At 39.1% G+C, this 21,034-nt stretch overlaps 1 protein-coding gene across 1 annotated transcript; it reads left to right on the top strand.

Moving 5' to 3' along the window:
• The first annotated feature begins 64 nt into the window (after positions 1-64).
• GANC (glucosidase alpha, neutral C) lies at positions 65-20,683 on the top strand. The gene is made up of 24 exons (XM_042814374.1): positions 65-151; positions 1,066-1,128; positions 2,523-2,631; positions 3,569-3,696; positions 4,218-4,400; positions 5,514-5,559; positions 6,562-6,628; positions 7,951-8,047; positions 8,613-8,793; positions 9,605-9,758; positions 10,255-10,490; positions 10,884-11,010; positions 11,671-11,750; positions 12,140-12,283; positions 12,685-12,781; positions 13,121-13,222; positions 13,665-13,908; positions 15,450-15,514; positions 15,794-15,870; positions 16,717-16,791; positions 16,942-17,055; positions 17,601-17,713; positions 18,614-18,717; positions 18,935-20,683. The coding sequence occupies exons 1-24, from the start codon at positions 123-125 to the stop codon at positions 19,042-19,044; spliced, it is 2,745 nt and encodes a 914-aa protein (XP_042670308.1). The 5' UTR covers positions 65-122; the 3' UTR covers positions 19,045-20,683.
• The last annotated feature ends 351 nt before the right edge of the window (positions 20,684-21,034 follow it).

Raw genomic sequence — 21,034 nt, forward strand, 5'->3', positions numbered from 1 at the left:
GGGCGGCGGGGGCGGAGCCGCTGCTCGGCTGGGCCCGGGTGCCCCCCCCGCCGCCGCTGCCCGGCGGTTCGCTCGGTGACTGATTGCGGCGCCGCGCTGCCGCGGAAAGGCCCGGCGCCGCGATGGAGGCGGCCGCGCAGGGGGAAGCCAGGTAACGCCGCCTGGTAACGGCTCCTCGGCCCGGCCTCCCCTCGCTCCCCGCCGTACAGGTCGGCTGCGCACCGGGGTAGATAGCGGCGGCGAGCCCGGCCCCAAGAATGGCCCGGAGCCGGCCAGGGTAAAGGCAGGCCTGCGGCTGCCGGGCCGGTGCTATCCCCGGGCGCACGGACGCGTGCGGCAGGAGGAAGGGCAGCATTGCTGGGGTGGGTGGTCGCCGTGAGGACTGTGCGGTGACCCGGGTATGTTGAAGTTTAGTTCGCTTGTGACTAAGTCGTCATGGCTGTCATCTGTGGGTATTTTTGTACGTATTTCATCAGTAAGTATTTTACGAGCTTCTGCTCTATATCCGTTGGTACTAAAGCCTTACTATCTTCCGTGTGAGGCAGAACTCAATATGCCGGGGGAAATGCTCTGATGACAGTCCATTATTTCATGCAAGCCAACAATTTTCTGTTTTCTAATCGGCCAGAAGTTCTCTGGAAGTAATACAGAGCCATCTGCAGACTCCCTCCCTCATCAGGCCCTCTGCAGGGAAAAAAGGGCTGCAGGCTTTCTGCTTTTCTGCCAGTCCTGTCTGATTCTCCATTCTTAGTACTGGAGCTTGTTGAACTATAAGGGCTATAGATACAAAACTTGCAAAAAAATGAAAAGCCCTAAGAATTCACTTGTGTGAAAATTCAGCCCTGTTACTCACAGATTCAATTGTTTGTCAGAATTACTCAGGTTTAAAAGGAAGTGCTATAGTACTGAACTAAACGAGTAAAAATTCTTCCCGTATCCGAACACAGCAGTTCAAAGTCCAGCATGTTTTATGTCACAGTTGTCTGAGCTCTGCTTAATCCCCACTGCTCTTGAGGACACCCATCAGCTGATGTGTCACATTTAAATATTATCTGCTATTTCCAGCATTCAAGATGAAGCTGTGGACAAAAGCAACTTTAAGGAGTGCAACCAGATTGCTTTCTACAGGTAAAGAGAAGAACTGTAGAATAGGTTTTTGTAAACTGTCAGTGTTTAAAATTATAGGAAATAGTTTCACATCAGTTTTTAATCACAGCAAGTGTGCTACTTTCAGGATGTTCCTTACTGTGCCACTCACCTGTCAGCATGTGCTATTCAGCATATTTTAAAAAGTGGAATCTCACCTCTATTGTCTTCTATCCAGTATTGCCTGCATAAAAAGAGTAATAGTAATGCCCAGTAATACAGCAATTAGCCACTGTTATACTGGTTACAGTTTCAAATACTCATTCCTGTTCTGCAGGAAATTATGCTGTGAAACCCCAAATAACATTTTGCCCTTGGGAGCAAGTCTCCTCCTTTCACATCAGCCCTCTAGTCTGTCACCATTTTGACTTTAAGACACCCCATTTCTCAACAGGAAGTTGCCACATATTATCAAGCCTCAGATCTTGTGTTTGCTCTACTTTTAAAATAAAAATTTTATGTGGTTGCTCACATTTGTGCACTGTTTGCTTGCAAGGGAAACAAGTCCAGTTATTGATAAAGAAGCATTCCTTTAAAGATTTTCAGAGATGCTCGTCTTCAAATAATTCATAAGATCTGACTCAGCAAGGAGAATCATCCAAACAGCTGATGGAGACTTTGTTTCAGGGTCTCTGTCCTAACAACATAATAAAGACCAAAAGATTGAATGGGATCCTGGGCAGCCAGGTCTAATATTAAATGGGGAGGTTGGTGGCCCTGCATGTGGCAGGGGGGTTGGAGATTCACGATCCTTGATGTCCCTTCCAACCCCGGCTATTCTGTGATTCTGTGGAAGTGCAGTCAAAACTCAGCAGCAGCCCCTTGGCCACTCCCCTCCTTCTGTCCCGGCTCTTAGTTTCACAGCTCAAGCACAGGGTCTTGTGAAAAAGATAACCTTAGGTTTGTAGGTCCAGGAGTATCCATTGAAAAGTATTCTCCTCGCTGTATATCCACGAGTTTACAAATGTGTTGCTTAATCTCTATATAATGTAGAAGCTGTTCTCTGGAGAGTTGGATACCAAGCAGTGGTGTATGACAGAAAATAAAAAATGGATTATTCAGCTGAAATTTCTGAGTTACTGGAGAAAGTGGAAAGCAGTCGGGCAGCTGAGATTTTGGTTACTTGAATTAAGCCTGTTATTATTTTAAAAAAAATAATCTAGGGGGATTACAATGGATGACCAAGTCCCACTATTTTACATATCATTCATGTACACCAATGTGTGCTTAGAATTATATTCCTTTTTATTCCTGATAATAATTGTTTGAAAAAAAATTGAGACAGTTATTGATTACACATTTTTAATATTACATTCCTATGTGTGATAGAAGCCACAACAATTAGGGAGACTGAAAATAATTTTCTGTCTTGGCAGACGTCAGAAACTTCTTCGTCCTGGAAAATCCTTGTATCGAGCGCTGTTGGATACAGTCTCATTAAGTGATGAGAATGTTAAATTCCAAATTACTCATGAGGAGAATAAGGTGAGATCTCACCTGGTGTAAGAGGGTGCACACAGAACAAGGAGTGATTATCATCAGTAGGTCTGATAATATTTGCAGAAGGTTTTGAGAGATTTCAGTGGTAGTTGCATAAGATATGATGCAAAGCATTAGCCTAAAAATGTCCTTGCTGTTTAGTATTCATTTGTCAACTTGAGACTGTGCAAGAAGCATGCCTCTGAAGACAGTGATGCTGATCATCTTCCAGGTGAAAGGAAAAGATACCAGGCCAAAATTCTTAAGCCAATTTTGTGTCTTGGAGGAGAAAAGATTCAGAAAATGAAAAAAGAGGGGAGAGGTGGGAATCCACAGAATAAAACATTTGACTACAGAGATTCCCCACAGGTGGGGAAAAAAAAAAAAGTCAGTTTGTATGAACTAGAACAAAGTGACTTTACAGTTCCCAGAAGCATAAAATAGCAAGTTTCACATCTTGATGAGTAGGTCAGTATCATCTGCGTTCTTCAGTTGTCTTTCTGATGTGGTTCATCAGTGTGAGTACCACTGTGAGTACCAATGAACACTGATCACTGATGCTTTTGCAGAAAGCCCACATCTCAGTAGTTCCCTGCTACTTATGTTAGTAGCACAGTAGTAAAATTATCCATACTTCAACATTAGTGTTTACCACCCCTGTTTTCCTTGCTGCCTGTGGGGAGAGCTACATAATGCTAGGCATGAGAGACTTGAAAATAAAGACTCAACTTAAAAAAAGAGTTATGTCTTCAAAGCAGTAAAGCAGATTTGGCTGGTGCGAATTCAGATGGATGGTAATAGTTGCTTTGTAATGCTAAAGAAAAGAAAGCAGAAAGCAGGCATGCAGATTTTTTTCCAGACAATAAGTATCTGATGATGTTGAGTTGAAAAGTAAGTTGATTTTTTTTTATCACTTCCAGTTTATCTGTGTTTTTGCTCCCAGGTTCTTCTACAAGTGGAAATCTACAAAATAGAAGGCAATATTTTTAGGCTTAAAATTAATGAGGCAGCTCCTCTCAGAGCAAGATACGAAGTTCCTGATGTTCTTGTAAAGGAACCTGCCACCCAGAAGTAAGTGATGGGAAGGTGATTTAGCACTTTAGTAACTTACAGTTTTATTTGCAAAGTTGTTTTCTCTTATCTGTGCTACAGTACAGCTGTTTCTCTGTGATATAATATTGTTACAGGAAGAGAAAATAAAAATGTGTGTGGTTACACTCAAAAAATCATGCTAGATACAGAGGTGAAAGTTTAGTCATACATATGAAAAACTTTAGACTATTTGACATAGTGAAAAAATAGCCTGCTTATTATGTTGCATTATTTGTACCAAATGCATTACATGCAAATGTGAAAGAAATGCAAACTATGAGTAATTTTCATGGTTGTTCTCTAGTCACCTGCTGCGCTGTGCAGTGAAGCCTGAACACAGCACTTATTTCTGGGGTTCTTCACCTCAACTCAAGCCTTGAGGTTTTTGTAATGTACAGAGATAGTCTCCGCTCATTTTGTATTTCAAACTGTTATTTAGCTACAGTGGATTTCATGTGCTGCTGGTTCATATAAAGCTGTTGTTGCTTTTCATTTGCCAGACTCTCTATGTCCCAGAAGGAGGAAGGTGTTTTGGTGTTGACAAGTGTTAATGAGGACTACAAGCTTCGACTTACAGCAAACCCCTTGCAGGTTGAGCTACAGTTCAAGGATGAGACTGTTCTGAGCATGAATTCCAATGGGTTGTTATATTTTGAGCACCTACAACCACCTCCCAGTGATAGGTACAGTATTTTTTTATCCGCCATATACTAATTTCACTGTAGTTGAACGTAAACAATCCAATGGGAATTGAAATTTCTACAACACAAGCTCTCATGCGTTGAAATTTATATTCTCATTTACTAAATACCAGTAAGTATGCTAGTGAAGCCTTAAAAAAGGAATTAAATGCAAACTGTTTGGATCTGTCACAGAAGCCAGATGCTCATGCTAACCACCTTTATTTGCCAATTCTGTAATAAACTGGTGTCTTGTTCTCCTTGTTTTTCTTGATAGTGAGCAGTGATAGTGTAACATTCTTAGTTTTACCTCCACTTATGACTAAACTTACTCTTTAGCTAAGATTTATTCACCTTATAAGCTCATCAAGTAAGTTCTGTTTGAATTAACACCTTCCATGCAGCTGCAAGAGCTTTCAGGTCAGTCCCACTGCAAAATTCTGGAAGGCTGAGAAGCTACAGTGCAGAATATTGCATGGCTAGGCAAAAAGCATAGTAAGTGCTTTTCTCATAGTAAGAATCATTTCAAAAATTTTAATTAACATAGAACCACTAATTAAGAATAAAGACATGAGGATCTTCTGGGTGAGTAAAATGCTGGCACAGGTAGAAGCAAATGTGAAAGCCAAAAGGATGAACTTAATTCAGGCATGGAGTTAAGGTTATTTTAAGACACTGAATATTAAAATAATTTGCCAATTGAAGTTCTCAAGTATAACCTCAGTTTTCAGTATAGTTCAGTGCCTCAAGACATAAGGAAACAATCTCAAGTTGAGCCAAGAAAGGTTTATATTGGACGTTAGGAAGATTTTTTTCATAGAAAAGGTCATCAGGCATTGAAACAGGCTGCCCAGGAAAGTGTTAGAGCCCCCCTTCCCTGGAGGTATTTAAGAGATGTGTAGATGCGGCATTAAGGGACACTGTTTAGTGATAGGAACTTGGTAGGTCAGGTTGGTGGTTGGACTTGACAATCTTGAAGGTCTTTTCCAACCTGCATGATTCAATGATTGTAAAACATCTATATAATATTTAAGGCAATACATAACGATATGTGAATTTTGTTTGAAATCTTTCCATATGTTAACAATAAACTGATTATATATTTGTTTTCACTAGAAACCCTACCACAGAAAATGAGGAGGCAGCAGGTGATTCCTCTAAGGTAACCCACACTTACTCCAATTCCAGCGTTAGTGTTGTGTAGAAGAGGTAACTGAGTAAATAGAATCACATTTTATGATTTTTTTCTCAGAAAGTCACAGACAGCCAAACTAAGGGCCAGCCACTGCTGTGGACTTTTTGGGCCGTTCATTCACATGTGATGTGGTTGTGACCAAAGGCCCCCAACGTCGACTATTCCTTTATGAGATGTATCTGATGTAACTTTTGCTTAGTGAAATTCAGAAATTCAGGAACTGGTATTTAAGACAGAGATATTTTTCAAATCTGTAGTTGAATTAAGGTTCATGTGCTTTTACCAGGGCAATAAGAGGCACCAGGTTAGGCTTTAAAACATCTTTCTATGGCCTTTTTATTTAGATAATTCTTGCTCTTTTGTTCTTGATCATTTAATTCAAAGTACAGGGAAGTTCATGGTAGTATTTGGTCACTTTAAAGATCTCTTTTCCTTTTAAAGAGCATTTCAAAAGACAAAGACCTGTTCTGTAACAGTCCGAAGATACACCTGCATGTACATCCATGCTTAGTACTGTTGTAGGATTCAATGTGGAAAAAGACCAAGTCCTGGCAGTACATATAGCACATACCAGTTTTCTCAGGAGGCTGAGTTATGCCTATGATGTAATTTTAGCCTCCTGTAGAACAGATGGCTGCTTACTGCACTATCTAGTTAAAACTGGGAGGAGCTGTGCTGCTTTCAGTATATTTGCTCCGAAGTCTGGACTCTGCCAAAGAGTGATTTTGCTTTGGGGGAGACACACTGATGCAGCAGAATATAAATTGCATTTTGCATTTACTTGTTTTAGCCCCATTTGGAAACAAAAAAAAAAAAAAAAAAGGAAAGAAAAGAAAAGAAAAAAAGTCAACAAACACCTACAAAAAACAACAGTTAATAATGTGTGAATCTCATCTGAATGAAGATATTTTTCTTAATACATGGTGAGAGCAGTTGCACTTACAGCCTTAGCTATTTCTGTTTATGCAGGATAATCAGGAGGATCTAGGTCTCTGGCAAGAGAAATTTGGCAGTTTCTTAGACATCAAAGCTCATGGTAAGTCTCAGCGTAGTTCTGAAAACAGTTTTACTGCTTTGTACTTGCCTCTGTACATTCATATCACTGCTTAGTTACTTAACATTTATCAGTGTCTTCCTCACTCCTTTTAACTTGCCTATATCGTGTCAGTGGATAACATATTTGACAAAAGAACTGAAAGTGTTCATTAGATTCCTGTTGAGGAGGAAGCAGGTTAATGTGACCCATTTCATCAGCTAACTCTGTGCTGTTTCTGACAGCAGCCAACTACTATGTAGTATACTATATGTTGTTGTTTTTTTTTTTTAATGCATTATCACATAACATTGATTTCACTTGTTTATTCTCATGATGTATCACAAATCATGATAGCTAAGCAATAATTTTCACAGAGAACCTCTAAAAAGGGCTAAAAAGGAAAATACTGAGCAGGGCTGAGGGATACTAAGAAGAGTATTAATATCTGCCAGTCAGTAGCTCAGATGCCATTTAAATTAGAGTTTATGAAAACCCATGTCCTTTTTTCTGTCTGTCCTGTTGCATTAACTAATTTGGTTTGCTTTGTCTGTTAGTTATTTCTGTCGTGCAGCCTTCTATAGCAAATGGCACTTCCCTGCAACTGCAGTATGCAGAGGGAAGCTTTCTTATAGTGACAAGGGCTTCTTCACAGTTGAGACATTAAAAGCAGGAGACTGTCATCCTTGTTGTTCATGCTGTATCTGATATATTAGGCCAGCGTCATGACTGTGCTCCTTCTCAGTAATGGAGGAGTGAGGTCCCTGTGGTGAAACACTGATACTGAAGGCACTGCTTGTCAGTCTAGACGTTCTCTAGTCACCTCCCAGAATTTCCTCTGGATTGAGTAACATGACACGATGATATCATTGGCAGCAGCTCTCATCTATGCTACTCCCCTGGCTGAAGCTGAAGAGAAGAGTATTAGAAAAGCTGCTCTAGCATTCATTTTGCTGCACCACTGTGCCACTAAGCTTGCCTTGCAGGTACTGGGGTAGAAATGAGATAATTTTAAGTAGTTTTACTACACAGTAAAGGAGTTATCCACTGTTACATGTTTGTTTTTCTGTTGTTTTGGTTTTTTTTTTTCTTTCCTATAAAGGCAGTTCATCTTCTTAAGCAAATAGAAACTGGAAGAATATTGAAAAGATTGCCTCTGCAGTACATAAGTTATAACAAAAGAAGCTGAAAGCAAATTTGACATAGCTAATTGTTAAAACTTGCTTATTTTTTCATTTTTTCAATTAGGTTGTTCTGCTTTGTTGCTTTCAGCAAAGTCTGAGAATGGAACTCTGTACTCTTCTGTTTTAATGTTGTTATCACAGGTCCTAGTTCTGTAGGCATGGACTTCTCTTTACATGGATTTGACCATCTTTATGGAATACCACAACATACAGAATCACTTCTTCTCAAAAACACAAGGTAAATATGGCAGATTGCATTACTGTAGAGGGGAATTGCAACACTGTCTCAATAATTTACTGCAAACAATTTTGTATTAAATATTTTGTATTTTAGGCAACATTGCATATATTTATACAAGTATATTGTATCACGTGTGTTTTAGTTTAATGATAGAGCAAACTGAATCACAGACTTTCCATAGAGAGTAAGTTGCTCAGCTTTATGTTCTGCAACTTAATAAATGATCTCTTCTGTTCTCTCTCAATTTTTTCTGCTTAAACATGACTAACCATGCAATAAAAAAAAGGCATAACACTTAAAGGGGCAACTCCATGGGGGACAGAATTCAGAATTCAGTTTTTTAGGAATTGGATCAAAATAGCAGTAGTCTCAATAGCAATAATATTACTTGGTTCAGATAGGTAGAAGCAAAGATGTTGTATTCTAGGCTGTCCACATTTGTGCCCTGGGTGCTAAACATAATACAGCATGCTCACTGTGTTCGTTGGAAGTATAGTAGAGCTAAAATTGGCTTAGTGAAGGATGCTTATATCTAACAAAGATATCTGTCTGTTTGTCCTAGTGATGGTGATGCATACCGGCTTTATAATTTGGACATCTTTGGCCACAAGATACATGACAAGATAGGCATTTATGGTTCAGTGCCACTTCTCATAGCACACAAACCTGACAGAACTCTGGGGATCTTCTGGCTGAATTCTTCGGAAACACTGGTAGAGATTAATACAAAGGCAGTAGCTGAGGTGAGATTAGCCCACTTTCCTCAGAATTTAATAACCGCCAAAAACACCACAAGTTAGGGCCAAAAGGAAGATGACAGCATTGTTGGAGATTTTTCTATTGCTCCCTAATGAAAAATTGTCGGTCTCTTTCTACTGTCCTTCCTACTACAGAATTTGTTGTATTAAACTACTGAAAAGAACAGAATTTCTTTTAAAAGGCAAATTATGGAACTTGCGACTTAATAGGTGTACCAAAGAAGGGAGAGAAGAAATACGCGCTGTTGGAGAAGAAATGTAAAAGGGTGGACCAAAACTTGACCACTTTTTGGATTTGATAAATTTTATAAATTATTGAAATTAGCACATCTCTGCTCAGCAGGCTCATATATCTGTGGAATGTAGCTGGTCTTCAAGAAACAAGAAGTTCAGGAGATAATCTCATGTCTTGAAGCACAAATACACGGTTTTTACTAAAGTTGAAATAGTGAAAAAATCTTGCTTTATTCCAACACTTGATTATATAGTTAAAATTATTAGTTTTCTTTGTTAGTGAATGATTCTAAAGATCCTGCAGCAAATGTGCTGAGATTAATCACAGAAAAATTGTAATTCTTTTGCCCCTCATTATCCATTTTCTGTCATCTTTATTTTGTGTAACTGATATGCAACATAAAGAATTTGTGAATTATGTATAATACACTTGGAGTGCATACTCTTAATGTCTGCCAGATAACATGTTAGTGGTAAGATCTTTTGGGTTTCCATCTTTGGTTTTTCAATGAACAATAATTTGATAGCAAGTGATTCAGCTTTGCCTTGGTTTCCTTTAAAGCACATACCCACCGAATCTGCTGCAGATATTTCTAAGCAGAGGGCAGTGCCTCTCACTGATGTGCGCTGGATGTCAGAAAGTGGAATCATTGATGTTTTTCTGCTGATGGGACCCACGGCATTTGATATCTTCAAGCAGTTTGCACAACTGACAGGTACTAACTCAAATAATTACAGCAGATTTACATCAGAGAATTTCTGAGGGGCTTGTTGTACTCAAGCTGAACTTCATGATTGTGGCTCCCATCCAACTGCATACGTTCTGTAGTTCTATGATTATTTAGTTGCTTGCATTAATGACAGTTAAATTCATCTGTAATATTTTTACCTTAGAAAAAAATGAAGAATAAAATTATATTGTTTACTGCAATGATATTTCAGTGTCACCAAAGTAGAAATCAAAGTAGAAATACTTTCTCTGTCATGCATTATCATTACAGCCTTCTGGCTGTTAAGCCTTTTGTAACCATTGTTAATTCAAGAGTTCAGTCTCTTGGATATGAAAAACCTGCTCTAGTCACAGTGTAGGCAAGAATTCCCTGTATCCAGACACATATGTTAATCACGGCTCTTAAGTTAACTTTCATAGTCTGTAGGGTAAAATCCTGAAAAGCATTAAAAGTATTGGCTTCATTCATATACTCTTCCTAGGAACTCAAGCACTACCTCCCCTCTTTTCTCTGGGCTACCATCAGTGCCGGTGGAATTATGAAGATGAACAAGATGTCAAGGCAGTTGATGCAGGTTTTGATGAACATGACATTCCTTATGACGTGATATGGCTGGACATAGAACATACAGATGGCAAGAGATATTTCACCTGGGACAAGAAAAAATTCCAGAACCCCAAGAGAATGCAAGAACTTCTCAGGAAGAAAAAACGCAAGGTATATAATATCTCAGGAAGGAAGAAAGTATTCATTTGCAGTGTGAGGTTCCCCAGTCAGCTTTAACCAAAATATTTCAGATACTAGAAACCATGGAACTACAACAGAGCAAATTAGATTGTGTTACAGTACGGTGATGCTTTCAGTGGGCATTTCTTTTAATCCTGCTCCTCATGCCATTGTATTATTTCATAGCTTGTCCTCTACCCTTGAGCGTGAGGCCAGGTTTGACCCTTTTGAAGCTCCATATTGCAGAAGCAGCCCAATGCTGGACTTAACATGAGCTTTCACTACTGGTAGTTGCTATGCTTGTCTTTTAACAAAAGTGAAGTTTTACTGTTTTACTCAGTATAGTTGATGTTAATAATGTATTTTATTTTCTTATTCTGGCAGCTTGTCGTCATTGTAGATCCACATATTAAAGCTGATCCCACGTATACCCTGTATTCACAGGGAAAAGAAAAGGGATATTTTGTCAAAGACAGGAATGGAAAAGATTTTGAGGGCATCTGTTGGCCAGGTAAAAAAAAGAAAAAAAAAAAACTGTTCCATTTCTTCATTTTGAGCTGTTAATTTTAAAAATTTTATAGAATCATAAATAGAATTAACTTCTCATAATACTTCTATTTTTGTAGTTATTATTTCAAGTTCCTTGTGGTTTCTTTGGCTTTGTACATTCATGTTCCAATTGGCTTAGCTGTACAGCTTTCTCTGCTCTGTCTGTTGACTTTGCAGATAGTCCCATTACTCAGAGCTAGAAACAATCATTGGTGTCTGTATAATCAATGAATATACAGGTGTTCTCTTGTATATTTCTTAATTATAACATGGCTAAGCAGGTTATTACACCAAAATAAATAGATAGTGGGCTTACCTTTGTCCTAGGCTCGCTAGAAAATTCCAAAAGGAGGGATCTCTAGAAAGAGATCCATCCCTGCTGGTAGTCAGCTCTTAAGTGGGGTCTAGAAAATGGAGTCAAGCTCCACCCCCTTCACCTGTGCTCCCAGGCTGAATCATTGCTCACCTCAGGTGATCAATCAGAGGTTCAGGCTGTGATTCAGCAGTTCTCATACAGTGCCCATTGTGGAAAGCATCTTAACTGCAGGCCACTGCATTTAGATGCAAAGATAACACATGATCTTGAAATAAGTTAAATAACTGGAATCTCCTACATCCACAGGTTCCTCTTACTATCTGGATTTCACCAATCCTGAAGTGCGAAAATGGTATGCAGATCAATTTGCCTTCAAAACATACAAGGTATGTATATATTTACACTGATCTACATGTACCAGAAAGCCTAAAAATGGGGAAAAGAAAGAAGAGAAACTGCTGGCTAAGCAAATTGATGGCTTCTGTAGTTGTAATATTATTATATACAGGAAAGCATCTTGGTAAGCTGAAATACTGTACAAGGATTTTCTCCATGGACTTATCTACTGTCAGAAAGCTGGAACCCATATTCCACCACTGAAACTGCTTATTTAGCTGTAGCAGTAGATGGACAGAGTGCAGTCATTTTTTCAACTCATCATCTAATAGAGGGCTTGCATTCTTGTGCTTATTACAATGACAATACAAACAGGGTAATAGGCATGCTTTCTTGTAGCTCGTGGTCACATCACCTTGACCTTGCAACTCTGTTACAGGGGTCCACTAATATCCTCTTTGTGTGGAATGACATGAACGAGCCATCTGTTTTCAAAGGGGCAGAGCTAACAATGCAGAAAGATGCTGTGCACTACAACAACTGGGAGCATCGGGAATTACACAACCTCTACGGATTCTACCAGGTAGAGTATCAGGAGGCACAGACCAGCAATTATCTGTCTTTGTGGACTACGTGTAATGTAGTAAGGATGTTATTTACACAGTAGCAGGTGTTCTGTAACCTCCAGCAGGAAACGAAACTCTGCCGCACTAATTATTGCTGTATTTGAAATAAACTTCTCCATGGTTGGTAACAAGACAATATGACAGTATCCATGCCTCTGTAACATCACAGTGGCTGTGACAACACAATATTAATCTTTTTTGTTGTTGTTCAAGTCTATTCCAGGAGAAAAGTATCAGTTTAATAATAGCAGTTATCTATGAGCACACATTTCTTAAATATGAAGAGCTAAAAAGGTGGTTTAGCAAATATCTAAATTACAGAGATCATCCTCTGAATTTTTATACTCATGATTTTCAGCAAATGGCAACTGCTGAAGGACTCATAAAACGTTCTTCCGGAAAAGAGAGACCATTTGTTCTCACACGATCTTTCTTTGCTGGATCACAAAAGTATGGTAAGCAAAGACTAGCTGCATGCCTTCACTATTGGTTTGTTTTCTTCAGCTTGCCATGTAATAGTCTAAAGAGGACAGAAACTATCTTAAGAGTAGAAATTATTAAACTGAAAAAACTCAGGAAAAGTTGGCAAAGCACATACAAGTCAGTAAGAATCTGTATCCTGTGACAGACCACTATGAACCTTATTGTATAATTCAAGATCATGCATGTATTATAAAAATACATTGCAATGAACAGTAGTTCATGACCATTCTAGTTTTCTTTGCTAAACTACAAGCATAAACTGAATTGTAAACCCAGTTTTCCTATGTAATCCTGAAACTGAGTATTTTCAGGGGCAGTGTGGACCGGAGACAACACAGCAGAGTGGGGTTACTTGAAAATCTCCATTCCAATGCTTCTCACCATCAGCATGGCAGGGATTTCATTCTGTGGAGGTAAGGTGTTTGGCTGAAGTTGCTCACCATACATCCACTAGTGCCACCAGGCTTCAACAGTCCAGTGCATTTCCAGGTAGATTCACAGATGAATCTGGTTCAGAAACTAAAAAGCTGTCTCTCACCATCACTTCTCCACTTAGTCTTTCTGTAGTGTTTGTGACTTGGAACAGTGATCTCTAGGTGGTGGTCTGTAGCATCACTGTAGCGGTCTTTGGAGGTTCAAAACCTCCTAAAACTCTCTTGCTGTTTATATTAAAGGATAATTTATTACCTCAGTTTTCCACTCTAAATTGGACAAGCGGCTATCCAACGTCAGAACCGCAAGTACACTGTGAAATTCATGAATTAATATACTTGGAATGCTTGTTAGAGGAGAACTTCAAATTCTTCAGAATAATTTCCAAAAATGTGTATTTTTATTTGTCTGCGCAATATCTAGCTGATGTGGGAGGGTTCATTGGAGATCCAGAACCAGAATTACTTGTTCGCTGGTATCAGGCTGGAGCCTACCAGCCCTTCTTCAGAGGTCATTCTAACATGAAGAGCAAACGGCGAGAACCGTGGCTCTTTGGGGAGAAGAACACCCAGATCATCAGGGAAGCCATTAGAGAGCGCTACGTCCTCCTGCCATACTTATACACACTGTTCTATCGGGCACACACAGAGGCTGAACCAGTTATGAGGTAAGCACGTAAGTCAGGAGGCTAGTGATTGTCCTTAGGAAGCCACTTAGATGAGGGAACTTAAATCGCTGTCTCATACATTTGTGATTACTTAAATAGTTTGAAGTCTAAATTCTGTTTCGCTTTCTGCAAGCCTTGATAAGGTTACTAGAGAAAACTAAATATCATGCTTACTGAATGACACCTCAGACACGCTAACTCACATACAGTCTTTAAAAATGTTTTTAAAGAACTGTGGACTCCAAAATTCTCATAATAAACAACATTGTCTGGTGTTCCAAACCACACTTAAAACCGTGCTTAATAGGCTCTGAAGTTGCTGGCCAAAAAACATAAAGGCAATTTTGCTGCTCATGAAAGTACTTGTTATTGCTGTATTGTTGGTGAAAAAAAAAAGCTTTTTTTCATATTGATAACTTGCTTATTTATCTCTGTAGTATATTTTATCATTTTTCTTCTAGTACAGAATCTAGTAGTCTAGAACAGAAATGAAGTTAGAAAATCAGCTTTTGTTCTGCTGCTAACTTATAAGGAAATCTCACAGTGGAACTGAATGCAGAAGTCATTTCAGCAAGAGATAAATGTCATCAGTTTCTTTGATATTACTGTGCCTTTGAATTTGCCCTTAGAGTTATCCTTTTCCAGCACATCTACCTTTATCCATTATTATGCAAATAAAATACTTCTACGTTTTTTTTTTGTTTTTTTTTTTGTTTGTTTTAAAAGGGTATTTTTGAAGGAGATTGAGTATTTTGAGTTTATAGTGGTTTGCATTATAGATATTGTGTGGGCATCTGCCTGCATGTATGTAGATGTAGAAGCCCCTGATGTACAACACTGGCAGACAGCAGGCTTCTGTCTTTTTTGAAATAGGCACACAATTAGAGAGGAAGCATGGTATTTTTCTCAGTGTAGAAAATGTGTCTCATCAGTGAGTACATGGCCAGCTTGTTCATGGTAGTGAACAAGTGGAGGTTTATAAGTAACACGTGAGCCAAGCTTCTTTGTAGAGATACCCCAGAGAGCTGCTGCAGACCGTCTCTAACTTGAATGAGCTCTTTCTGTCATAATCTCTCAAAACAAACTATACACATTTATTATGTGTCTAGAAGACTATCGCACTTCTCTTTATTGAGAAAGGCTGAAGCTGAACTAGTGCAGGTTTTCCAGCGTGTGACCAGGAGACATGCTGCAAAACAGAGCAGAAAAGACTTGCTCAGGGACTACATCATCAAATGTCAGCATTGCTGGTAGAAAAGCTCATCCATCTCTGCATTGCTACAGGGAAGGCATCTGTAATGCAAGTTTGCAAAGAAGAAGGCAGCAATGAAGAAAGTGAGGCTGCAGGCGGCCAAACCATAGGTACTTTGGAGTGCACCTTAAAGTGGTACTTTAAGGCATGGAATAGGAAATTGCTCTATCTTCAATTCTCAATTGCTTTTAAGAGAAGGAAAAAGTGGAGCCTAAAAATGCTAGCAGGCCTTGAACAGGGTGGTGGGAGAGGAGAAACTAATTGAATTCCACTCTCTGTCTTTCTTCAGGCCTCTCTGGATAGAGTTCCCAGAGAAATTAGAAACTTTTGGAGTGGAAGATGAATACATGCTAGGTAAGCCCGTGTGTCTGGGTGTGCAGCGCAGCTTTGCTGCGTAACAGTGCTGTAGCAGAATGAGACCTGAACAGTCATCAACTCCTTACCTGCCTTTTTTCTCCAGTACAAAGTGAACACATGGTGTGCTCAAGTGAGCGTGATGTGGCTCAAGCAATCCCTTAAAATGAATACAAGAAGCTGACAAACCTACTCAAAACCAGAGCAGACTGCTACTGGTGAGATGAGGCCTCAGGCACCACAGCGATCACTTATTGCCATGTTTATGCTTTTCTCCAGGAAATGCTTTGTTGGTATATCCAGTCACGGACAAAGAGGCCAAGGCTGTGAGTGTGCTACTTCCAGGGTTGAAGGAGGTATGGTATAAAGCTGCTCAGCTTTTCAGCTCACAGAAATATATTATACAGCAACCTTCCTGCTCCCCACCTCATAACTGCTATGCACTGCCACTACACCAGCCATTCTGTGCCACTCTAAGCCTTCCTTTTCCACAGGATGGCACTGTGATCCACTCCTACACAGACTACTTGGCTGCAGCAGCTAAGTGAAAGAACGGAAGGAATTGGCAAAAAAGGTTCAGAAGGGAAAGAAAGCTTGAGGTTTAAACCTAGAGGTTTAAACCTAAATGAAAGCAGTGAAGAGAAGTGTGAAAGACTGCAGAGCTTTGTTACTGCTCTAATGGACCCAAGGACACTAACAATTTTTTCCTCCATACAAAAAAAATAGATGAGGCTCTCCAAACAAGCTATGAAACATATTTTTCTTATCAAGATCTTTGTGGGAATTCAGTGCCTGGCTCACCTGAAGTAGTTAAACCTGCTGGCAAGAGTGATGCATGGGAAATTTCAGATGTAGCTCTTTTTTGTTATTTTTTCACTTCAATATAAATACACTCATTCTGGAACAGAGCATTTCTAGACCAAAAAGAAAAAAAAAAATTGTTTTGAGCTACCAGATGCTTTAAAACATGCAAGATGTTATGCAAACTGTAGAAAAACAGGTTTATTTTTCTGCCTCAGGGAAACAAAATTGTTTCATTACTATCCAAGGTTATTGAATTTAAAAAGTAAATGTAATTTCTTACACATGAATTAGGTTGTTAGGAATAGTGAAAGTAAGAGATGAAGCAGAAAAGAACTCTCTGCAAAGGGAACAGATCTTGTCATGTAAATTCTTGCTCATTCTTTTTTCATTTTTCCTAGGTTTGGTATGATTTCAGAAAATTTAAACGAATGGAAGATCAAGGCACTCTGAAGATCCCAGTAACACTGGAGAATGTATGTTAGTTGAATAGTTTTCTTTATGTGCTTACAGTAAAAGTTCAGTTCTGAGATTTGCAAAGAAAAAACTTCAGATTTCCCTGTTCCCAGTTAAAATTGCATGATCAGAGTTACATGAATGTTTCTACACTGGCCTTGTTTTGGCAGATTCCCATATTCCAGCGAGGGGGCACTGTGATACCTCTTAAGACTGCAGCTGGAAAGTCCACTGAATGGATGACAAATATTTCTTATGAACTCCGCGTGGCACTGAACGCAGAGGTACTCTGAAATCATGTTCCCCTTACAAAGTTGTCTTTTGCCACATTTATCCTAAAGCCTAAAGGTGCTTCCAGTGGCCCTCCATTAAGTTTCTGCTAGTGGAGGCTCCCTCCTCCCTCCCAGTGTTCCCTCAGAGTGAAACTGTCAGAGCACAGCATGGGCGGAACATTTTGCTGACTTTTCTCAGCCCTCCACCAGTGCTTTGGATGAAGAAGAAGCAAAGAATTGGCAGGGCACAAACTTGCTGGAATGTAGGTAGTAGTTCCCACAAGCGTCCTTTCTAATAAATGAAGTGACACCTGTCATCTGAATCAGCTTGCAGAACCAGAACATCCAAGTTTTCAGAGCACTTTCAGAGCTGGCCTCCCTGAATGTTCTGGAGATACAAGTAGCTAAAAAAAAACAACCAAATAAAAAGCACACACACAGAGAAACCTCACAGTCTTCACTATGAAGCATAACACATAATGAAACAGTGTTCTGTGTTTCTTTGTCTAATACTAGAAGATGCTATTAGCTTGGACTCCATCTGTTGTGTTTCACAGGCCTGTGCAGTAGGTGAGCTCTACCTAGATGATGGACATTCATTTCAGTATCTCCACAAAAAGCAGTTCCTGTACCGGAAATTCACTTTTCACAAGAACATTCTCTCTTCCAGGTAACAACAACAGAGGCAGATAGAAGCCACCCAACATACATATTGTCAGTGGAAATGTCTTGTAAAATATGGAAATATTAGTCTTATGTGTTGCTTAGTGAAGCCCCCAGAATAGCAATAGCTACTGGTAAGGAATCCTGTAACTGCCAATATTAGACTTTTACTAGTGAAGTCTGTTGCCCCTAGGGCTATGTGGTGCATAGATAATGAACTTAAAGGCATTTCATTATTCTCTTAAGTTTCAAAAATATGCAGTAGTTAGTTGGTCTTCAAATTACATAATTTAGAATAAGCAAAACCGTAGACTACTTAAACGATGTAGGTGAAAGCATGCTTCAAATCTGAACATCTTCAAATTTAAGGATAGAAATGAAGCATGTTGCTAAATTACTTGCAAATCTAGAAGTTGCAGGGGAAAAAAAGTCGTTTAGGTGAGTAATATAACCCTTTGCCACCAAAAATGAAAATCTGACTTTCATCCAAGTTTTTATATTTGTAAATATATAAATTAAAGTAGTTTCAAAATGAAAGATAATAAAGCTTAAGACTGAAACATCTAACTTGAAAAATGTTAGAATTGACTTTACATTTGTGTTTTGGGGTTTCCACTATCACTTCACAGAAATCTAGAACATTTCTGGTAGTCTATGCCATGCTTTATGTCACAAAATCTTCTCAAACTATTTTGTCCCCTTCTGACTTTATGAAATCTGCTATGCAGTCAAATACTAGCAGATAACAGCAGAAAAATTTTACTTTTTTCAGGAGAAAGGTAAATAGAGAAAAAGGAAACTGGTTTAGGGAATCTTCAGGGTAAGACTGAAGTAGTCCTTTCTCAGTATAAGACTGAACGTCTAGTGATGGGCAGAAACGATGCAAAATACTGTTCTTTTTTTCCAGCTGCACAGATGAGAGCGGTCAATACCGTACCACGTGTGTAGTCGAGCGCGTGATATTTCTGGGACTTGGACAACAGCCCACTTTAGTGACAGCCTGTTCCAAGGGTAATGAACTGACTTTCGTTTTACTACATTTAGTTATTCTGATTCTGCTACGTTCTTATGTATATACTTGGCACATTTGACTACTATTTGTTTTGTGTTCAGTCCTTTCCAGCATTGGCAAAGACAGTCTGAAGTAAAAACTGAAGTGATTCACATACAACTGTGTTTCAGAAGGGTTATTACTAAATCATATAGTAAATTTTCTTCTCCTTTCTAGGTGGGAAAGAAAAAGAAGTGGTTTTCACATATGATACGAAGACTGCTGTACTGATTCTGGAAAATTTAGCCCTGAGAGTTGATAGTGACTGGGAGATTTGTATCAAGTGAAACAGGACAACTTCTTCAAATTATTCATTGAGAGGTGGAGGAGAAATCAGCCTCAAAGACTTGAAGTGTTCACTTGAATCCAATCAAATCAAGGAATATTTCCCACCCACCCAGCCCCACAGTAACATTTCTTACAATTTTCCTTTTAAAACATTGATTTAAACTTGGATAACTCTTCTGTCTGGCAAAATAATAGTGCTATGATTGTCTGTGGAGGAAAACTAAGGAGTATTTGTTCTAGGCTAGCTTCAATTAGGCTTCAAGAGTACAGTCAGTCTTTACTTACACCAAAAAAAATCATGAACTGATTGTGTGAGATTGTGGCTCATTTGCATGGGGTTTTATCTAAGGATTTAGAAATCTCACCTTTCACAGCTTAGAGCACTTGAGGAGAGCAGAACCGCACCAGTTTGACAAACAGCATCAGTAGATACACCAAATGCTGAGATCTGCCTGCAAAAGCTGCCTAGTAAAAATAAGCTCAGAAAGCCACCCACCGTGGTTGCAGATGCTTCCTATTTCCAGTCCTTATGAGCCTGCAGAATTCATCAATCTGCATGGGAAAGTAAACAACAGGCTAGCTGAACAATTTGGTCACCAGGCTTTGAAGAAGTGGTGCCAGTCAGTTCAGAGTGCAGAATTCTCTCCAAGAGATGGCTTGGAAACTGGCTTTTGAAAAGGTGTATGTCTATGGCAATGGTAGCAGTTTGGGGCAGCAGCTAGGTTCCCATGGAAATGTTTTCCACAGCACTGCTTCCCTCTTTGTGCCAGCGCTACTTTAAAAATTAATTTGTTAGGAAAGAATTGGCCTCTTTTGAATGATTAAATGTCATTGGTTGAAGTTAGCCTGGTGAAGCAACGTCCTTCCTTGGAAATCTGCTCCTCCAAGTCTTTGAGCTTTTGCTAAGCCATGGCTTCCATTACATTTAGTTTAGCAATTTCCTGGTCAGCTTTTGGTATCTAGCTGACATTTGAGCTTGGTAGATGGCAATGAAAAAGGCAGAAATTATTTCTATTAACAGGATAAGGAAATATTTTCCATAGTGAATTCTTAGGGAAAGAGAAGGATAGACACAATTTTTGTCCATTAAAGGGAACATGGTAGTGCATTTGTACATTGTCCCCTACACTTCGTATTAAGCCCGCTCAGTGCTTGGTCAGTCATTCCCACCTGCTGCTGTTCGTCCTCTGCAGGACAGATTTCTGGGAATAACAGCATGAGAGCAAATGGTGACAACTACGCTGTTGAGTCCCAAGTGCAGCTTGTTTCCCACCAGACCCTTAGCTTCCTTCTTTTTTTATTCTGCAGAGCTCTTTTTCGACTCTTTTTAGCAGACACTCTGAACCTCCACTCCAGGAGCTGGGAACTAGCAGCCTAGCTGCAGTGTTTAATGAAGACAAGTTAGTCCAGGTGGAAGAGTAGCAAATAGATCTTTTACATCTGTGAGAAGATAGACAAACTCTGTTTTTCAGACAGACCCTATTTTTCTATCAGCTTCTAAAGTTTTGATTGATAATGGTTTCTTTTATTTAAACATGGTGGTGCTGACAGGGTGTAATTATTGTCTGGGGCGTTTTAATGAAATGTTTTAACTAATATTACTAAGTTTGAAAGTGAAATAAAGTAACAGCAAAGTGAGTTATGTGCTGTGATCTAACCTTCTTTTTACTGTTGAGCATTACTTATTAGTATTCTTTTAATTGTTTGTGAGTAAAGTGAATGGTTAAATATTATGCTGTGACCTGCAGCAAATCTGCACCGATATAAGTACTCATGAGTCAAATGTTCAGTGTTACAACATGCCTAACTTCTGGGGACTTTGAGAGAAATTAGTTGCACAAAACCTTATTACAGTTAGGTCTTTATATAATAAAGTCAAATAAATTTCAAAAAAATTTACATTGATGCTTGTATTAACTTACATACTTTTCCACATAGTTTGTCATAAATGAAGGAATGAATTAATACTTTACCTTTCTACAAAAAGCA

The sequence above is a fragment of the Centrocercus urophasianus genome, unplaced genomic scaffold (assembly GCF_019232065.1).
Source record: "Centrocercus urophasianus isolate 14NV4802_14NV808 unplaced genomic scaffold, USGS_Curo_1.0 seq_14, whole genome shotgun sequence".
Taxonomy (NCBI): domain Eukaryota; kingdom Metazoa; phylum Chordata; class Aves; order Galliformes; family Phasianidae; genus Centrocercus; species Centrocercus urophasianus.